At 40.6% G+C, this 7,432-nt stretch overlaps 1 protein-coding gene across 3 annotated transcripts in view; it reads left to right on the top strand.

Moving 5' to 3' along the window:
* Nucleotides 1–294: 294 nt before the first annotated feature.
* The window catches only part of kcnn2 (potassium calcium-activated channel subfamily N member 2), a 42,819-nt gene continuing 35,681 nt past the window's right edge, over nt 295–7,432 (top strand). For 2 of the 3 annotated variants that reach the window (XM_077543095.1, XM_077543093.1), the window contains exons 1-2: nt 295–1,139; nt 1,482–1,577. In XM_077543095.1, the coding sequence (XP_077399221.1) occupies nt 390–1,139; nt 1,482–1,577 (846 nt within the window). In that variant the 5' untranslated portion in view covers nt 295–389. The remainder of the gene's footprint in view (nt 1,140–1,481; nt 1,578–7,432) is intronic. The other variant, XM_077543094.1, reaches the window with a different exon arrangement.

Raw genomic sequence — 7,432 nt, 5'->3', positions numbered from 1 at the left:
ATAGTCCTAAAAGAAAACAAAAGTTGTTATTGAGATGGGTGGGGAGATAGGCTACCGTTTGTAGATTAGCCTATATATTTTTTAAATCAATCAATCACCAAACAAGTGTATCTTTAGAGTTTTAGGGCGTTTATTGATACAATTTGGGAACAGAACTCCTAGTTAATTTATATATGTATCCCTATGTGCCAGCATATATAGCTAAGGCAGAACAAATTAACCCGCGTTTCATGACGTCGAAACAGTTTTAGTACTCGTTGCCCAATCGAATCTGCTGTTTTACAAGAGCCGACATGGTTTTGTCCTGGTCCGAGTAGCACACCGCGGGTGCTCAGTGGTTGGCCGACTGCTGCTTTAAAAAAAAAAAAAAAAAAAAAAAGAGCCGTGACATGGGAAGCCCGTTGCAGCTGCGGAACCATTTCTACCAGGAGCAGCAGTCGGATCCGAGTCAGTGTCACCGGCACCCCTGCGGACAACCGCCGCGTTCCACCTGCACCTGCCGCAGCAACTACTGCACCTGCCATGCCCGGGAAAGCTGCGTCCTCGGCGGGACGTCGCCGACGTGTACCGCGGTAACTTTGAGGACATTTTCGGAGACGTCTTCCAGGCGAGGCGTCTGCGACCCGACTCCCTCTAGTCATGCTACTTCCTCCAGGCATCCCCCTCCTCATCCTCATCCTCCTCTTCCTCGTCGTCAGCAGCAGCAGCATCCGCAGCATCCCGGGGCCAGCCACGCTTTCGCCTCCCGCCATGAGACAGCCATGAGCAGCTGCAGATACAACGGCGGCGTCATGCGGCCGCTCAGCCACTTGAGCTCGTCCCGCAGGAACGTGCACGAGTTCGATTCCGAGTCGCAGCCCCTGCAGCCCCTCTCGGCCGCGGACGCGTCGGACACCTTGGCAGCCTCCAAGCCGGAGAACCACTCGGCCACGCTCATGCCGTACGCGTCCGGGGACGGAGGCGGGGGCTGCGGGAAATCGGGCAAGAAGAAGAACCAGAACATTGGGGAGAAGCTCGGCCACAGGAGGGCCTTGTTCGAGAAGAGGAAGCGGCTCAGCGACTATGCTTTAATCTTTGGGATGTTTGGGATCGTTGTTATGGTTATCGAGACTGAACTCTCCTGGGGAGCGTATGGAAAGGTGTGTATCTTGAAATTTTGGCAACTTTTTTTGACAAACCAAAAAGTATTGTAGGGGTGTGTTCTGCCCCGCAAGGTACACTAAATCGTCATTACTGGGCTCCAAGGTTACTCTTACTCACTTTCCAGAGATGTTTACGGAGTTGCTAAGGCTTCACAAGCAACATCTTTAAAAGTGATGAGCCATTAATTGACTCGTTTTCCCTTGGAGCAAGCTAATTTAAGTGCTTTCCTAATCAGCCGTCATTTTTGATTTATCCAGCCGTGTAACATAACGCTGTGAAATTTCTCCTTTTATGCCACTATGTTGTCTTTGGTTTTTAGTGTTGTCGCTCTCTTCCAGGAGTCCCTGTATTCATTAGCTCTAAAATGCCTGATAAGCCTTTCTACAATCATTCTCCTGGGACTGATTATCATCTACCATGCAAGAGAGATCCAGGTAATGAAACACGCCTTGTATTTTGTTTTTGTTTTTTTCCACAATCGTTTACATGTTGATGTGGCCAAAGGGGATAGAGGTTCATATGGGATCAACACAACTGATTTAAAAAAATATATAGTTTTTATTTTATTTTTATGGAACCTGACAACTATTTGTAGAGAAGGTACACCAGAATTCCATAAATAGTGGTTAGAGGCATTCTTATACTCAACTGCAGATGGGGAAGGCATATATCGGGGTTTGCTTTTTGAATAACGGCGTTTTTTAGAGTGTATTCTAATTGTGTCAAGTGAAAATGGAGCTAAAACTGCACATAAACATGGACACACATTCTGGAGGGAGAGTACTGGAATGTTAACCATTGTGCAGATACTTCACTTGGTGCTGCTGTTTTGGTTAGCAAGTTCAAATGAAATGGGCTCAGCAGGAAAAACACAAACACAGTATTGCATGTATTGGGGAAAAATAATGATTAAAAAAAATAAAATAATGATTAAAAAAATAAAATAATGATTACAAATTAAAATAATGATTACAAAAAATAAAATAATGATTACAAAAAATAAAATAATGATTACAAAAAATTAAATAATGATTAAAAAAAATAAAATTAGTGAATAGTGCATCCGGCGACTATTAAAAGACATAATTTGAGGAAATGCGGTAGTTTTATTTATCACAACTCAACATGCTCATGTTCAGGTGTCTCAATAGTTGTTTCAGTTTTCATCTCTGGTCATTCAAAAGCTAGCAAAGACCACTTTACAGTATGCGATGCCAATTGAAAAACAGATTCCATCTGATTCAAGAACTTAATGTGTTGAGTGCGTGAATAAACCCGCCCAACCACCTTGAGAGTTCCCCCAACGCGTGCGGACAGTTTAATGACCTTGCACAGAAACGGTGCTGCAACAGTTCATCTTAAGCCGCAGCACTTGTGCCTTTTGTCGAACAGCCACAAAATCAATAGTGACACATTCTGCAGCAAGAATCTATGTAGCTTTCACATATGCAAGACTTCTCCGTTTTAATTAACTTGAGAGGGAAACAACTTGAATGCAGGCCGCGTCGCCATCATCGCTTTCAGACGTGTTTGTCGAACAGTTCAATACTCAATTCAGATTGATTGTCATATTTTGCGCCAGGTTTGTATTTTTGTAATTTACAAGTCTGTGGGGAATATCTGTCATTGGAACAGCCCAACAGTAAAATGTCCCATTGTAAAGCTTTCGTTTATGAGCGATGATAGAAATGTACGTAATGTGTATCCATTCCCTCAGAGAGCTTACGTTTGCATGAACGTATCACATACATTGTTTGCACCCTTTCTATATGTGTAAATTATTCAATTCATAAATGAGTCTCTCCCTGAACCTTCTGTGCGTCATGTAGGGTTTATTTGTGAATGATATCGTGCCACTACGCATTCTTCATTAAAGCAGGTTTCCATTACTAGCATATAACAGCTCGGCTGCAATTGTTGGCGATGCCTCAGTGCACATTTATTGGCTCCATTCCCCATAAACACTTTCCGTGCATGTGCACTGTGTTTGATAGTCTTTGACATCGTTATTAGTGAAGTTTAGTTTTTTAGTCATAATGGAAGTGTACTGATAAATATAATCAGCATGCACACCTTGAGATCCAATGAATATCAAATTTCTGAATCATGCCATATACCTGTATATATATATATATATTAGGTACTAAAGCAAACAACCCAAATCCTGGATCCTCACGTTAATCCACGACAAGATTGAATGGATTTGACCATTGACATGCAAAATTGAGGTAAAGTGGTTTTGCATAATCCTGCTCACGTACAGGTATAAGTAAACAAACAGAGATTAAAAAAAGCAGCCTTATCATCGGTGGAATAATTCATACGCTAATGAAAAAAAACTCTGCAAAGGCTGCAAACAATATCTCCAATAATAAAGTATATGTTATTATTTTACAAGTAATCTCACATTTATCAGTTATCCAAACAGAAACACCCAATATGAATTGTATATATATATATATATATATAGTATATATGAGTCACATATAATCACATATAACACAAAGACAAAGGATATTTAAACTTTGTCCTGGAAAACAATCGTTGCTTACACGGTCTTTCTTTACGTGTTGTTGCCATCTACTGGCCTTGCATTCATATTATAGAATTTTTAGTCATTACAATACTGAACAATTTTAATTTCCTGGAATCGTACGCCAAATGCACGTTCGTATATTCGTTTACCATTCAACCACCAAATCCCGCATCGATCAGAATGGGTTACTAATTGCACTTTTGCCGAAAAAAAAAAATATATATATATAATATAAATATATGTTGTCCAAAGCGCTTTGCTTTTTTTGAAGACATATCCGAGTGTACATATGTGACGGACGCGCTAACCCAGTCGCGTCAACCTACAAAAAGGTTTTCATTTTTGGTTGAAAATAACTCACTTTAACCCCCAGGACACCTCGTCGTACACTGGCCAAAGGGAGAACTCTTTTGGTAAAGTTTTTAATTCATCCGTGTTGTGTTGTACCTGCTAGCTAGCATTAAGCTAACCTAGGAGGGTCCAAGATGTGATATGCTGCCTAGATGGGCTTTATTGACTGATTATTTGACAGTTTGATCGAATGTTTATTAGACAGCTAAACATAAAAACACTTGCAGACATTACCATTTAAATCATTCGTGTGACACTCGTACACACGACAATATTCTGTGATTCATCCTCACTCAAATCCCAATATTCTGATTCGGCATTCATTTTTAACAGCCAATTCGCATCTCAATTCGAGTCACCGCTGATTTGTTCGGCCTTAGTCACAGTCACTAGGTTGCTCCAACCTGCTTTTTGTTGCCAAGTAAACGCCAATATTGCTGGTTTATGAACCAGTAATTTTAGGCCCACCGAGATGTTGCCCCCCCTGCAATGAAATTCATTATGCATGCACGTCCCTATGTATTCACAGATGTCTGTCACACACTGAGCCATAATAAGTCGTCGCTATGAAACGTTGCCCTCACCACTCCCGGCCCCTTAAAACTGATTCACTTGTCAAGCTCAGTAAATATTACTCCCGCTCGTTTATCTACTTTCTAACAACGTGCAATGTTTTTGCTCGCTGGAAAAGGTCACGTCGGACAGGGATGGATGCAACGGCAGCCTACCTGCTGTCATGGGTATGACAGGTTTGGGAATCATCTGCCGTGCTCAGTTGGCCTCCAGAGGCAAGTGTATTATCACAAAAAAAGAGGCGGGGTGTCCGTGAACTAGATTGGTCTCGTCATCTCTAATCGCTTTCATGTGAAATCCTCTCCTTTCCCAATGCTGATGTTGAGCCTATTTTTAGTCCTCCTTGAAGTGTTAGCAGATGATCAAGTTGCCTTGATGCCTCTTGTTGACATGTGGCCACCCGCCAAAGGAATTTTTAGACTTTTTACTTTAGCTGCGGTTGCTGCGTTGGCAGGCAGCGACTTAGCGTACCAATGGAGATTGTGTTGCGTCTCCCCCGACTTTGATTTGTCATTGTCAACGGGCAAGCGTCATTCTGCTTTGAGATGGTCAGCGGGTTCACCTTCCTCCCCATGAGGGAGGAAACTGACATGTTCAAGTTTTTTTATTTTTTTATTACTTGCACTCGATCAAAGGGTTTTTATTTTTATTTGGCCGAGGGCCATCTGTGTTCATGTTATCGTTGTGATGCTTTGTGATTGATAGTTCTGCTGAGTTTCTTAAATGTGGTCTAATGCTAAATTCTTTGGGGGCTCGCATGTCCTTGATGTCCATTTAAAATGTGCATACTATTAAAAGTCACAAACAGCAGATAGACAAAGGGCACCTTCTAATTTGGTGATTGGAGTAAAACTTAAGTTAGCTTGCAAGCCAAGCGGCAGAATAACAAATTGACTTAATTTTCCTTGCCATGTTTACACAGTAACATGTTTCCTACGCAGAATTTGTGGGACACACCCTTTGTTTCTATGGCAACCTTGGTCTCTTTTATTTCTGTTTTGTTACTTATGTTTGTTAGTTAGCTAGAAAAGCGACAGATCAACAAATTAACTTTATTTTTCCTTTCTTTGTCACATATTTGCACAGTAACATATTTGCTGCAGAATTTATGGGACACTCTTTGTTTCCTTGGCAACTTTTGTTCTAGTTAGTTAGTTAGCTAGCTAGCTAGCTAGAATTGCGACAGATCAACAAATTGACTTTAATTATCCTTCCACGTCACATTCACACAATCATATGTTTGCGCCGCAGAATTTCTGGGACACACCCTTTGTTTCCTTGACAACTTTGGTCTCTTTAATTAGGTAGTTAGCTAGCTAGCAGCTAGAAAAGTGATAGATCAACAAATGAACATCAGTCTTCCTTGCTATATCAAATTTACATAGTCACATGTTTGCTATGCAAAATTTGTGGGGCACCCTTTGTTTCCTTGGCAACTTTGGTCAATTAGTTAGTGAAGGAATATTAAATTACTATATTAAGTGTAATCTTTGCGTGTCCAAAATAATTGTATTCAGGATCTGATGAAGAAGTTTTCTTGCAAGAATTTATTTAGAGCCCTCTAAAGACACAGTCAGGACACCACATCAGAATGCAACGTGGATCCCCCCAAGTGTGTGTCAATTTACAGAACATCGACTCATTTATACTCAAAAGATAAAAGGTTCCTCTTCCCGGCTCTTGATTGAACAAAGGGCAGACATGTCATCTCCTAGTGACCAAATGTGTGATGTTATTAGCAAGCAGACGTGATGTTATTAGTAAGCAGAAGTTTACATACAGACATGTTGATTCCAGGTTGAACAAAGGTGTAATCTTATTAGTAAACAGACATTTACATTCAGTTCCCCTTCTTGACTGGGGGAGAAATGCAATTAGGATCTAACCCCAGACTTTTAGTCTCTAATGCCAAAAGGCTCTAAATAACATCATGCACATTCATATCTTCAATAGCTTTGAGGGTGAGAGGATAAAATAAAGTTCACAAAATCATTATTCCACTGTATTATTTTAAACACTCATGATTATATCACATTGTTATGTCTATAAGTAAATTCAAAAACAGTAAAACCACAAATTGAAAATATTAAATGTCTTCATTAGTTAGTTAGTTAGTTAGTTATTAGCTAGAATAGCGACAGATCAACAAATTGACTTTAATTATCCTTCCATGTCACATTCACACAGTCACATGTTTGCTCCGCAGAATTTCCAGGACACACCCTTTGTTTCCTTGACAACTTTGGTCTCTTTTATTAGGCGGTTAGCTAGCTAGCAGCTAGAAAAGCGATAGATCAACAAATTAACTTCAGTTTTCCTTGCTATATCACATTTACACAGTCACATGTTTGCTACGCAAAATTTGTGGGGCAGCCTTTGTTTCCTTGGCAACTTTGGTCGCTTTTGTTAGCTAGCTAGCTAGTGAAGAGGGTCTTCTGCCCAGATTTAGTCATAACTGTTTTAATTTATTTATTTCCTCAGATCTGTGGTTGAAGTCAATGTGTATTGAATGATGTCTGTAGGACCTCCTCTATTTTCACAACAATAGACCATTTGTCTGTGTTTGAAGTCAATGTGTATTGAATGATGTCTGTAAAAGTCCTATCTCATGTCTGGTGAACTCTGGGGGCTTGGGGGTTTTGTGGTACCGCCCTTCAAGATAGTATAAGAATGTTGTAAGTGCTCTGAAATCTAAGCACTTGCGAGAGGCTGCAGCTATTGTCTGGGAACTCGCTTGTGCCCGGAATATTCGGTAGAAATAAAAGCTTCGAAGTGACTGTTCATCGATCTCCAGCCTGCATTCGGATAACTAACATTCTCATTACCCGA

Source organism: Vanacampus margaritifer, chromosome 14 (genome assembly GCF_051991255.1).
Source record: "Vanacampus margaritifer isolate UIUO_Vmar chromosome 14, RoL_Vmar_1.0, whole genome shotgun sequence".
Taxonomy (NCBI): Eukaryota; Metazoa; Chordata; class Actinopteri; order Syngnathiformes; family Syngnathidae; genus Vanacampus; species Vanacampus margaritifer.
Note: the sequence above shows the minus strand (reverse complement) of the source record. Positions and strands in the feature narration are given on the sequence as shown.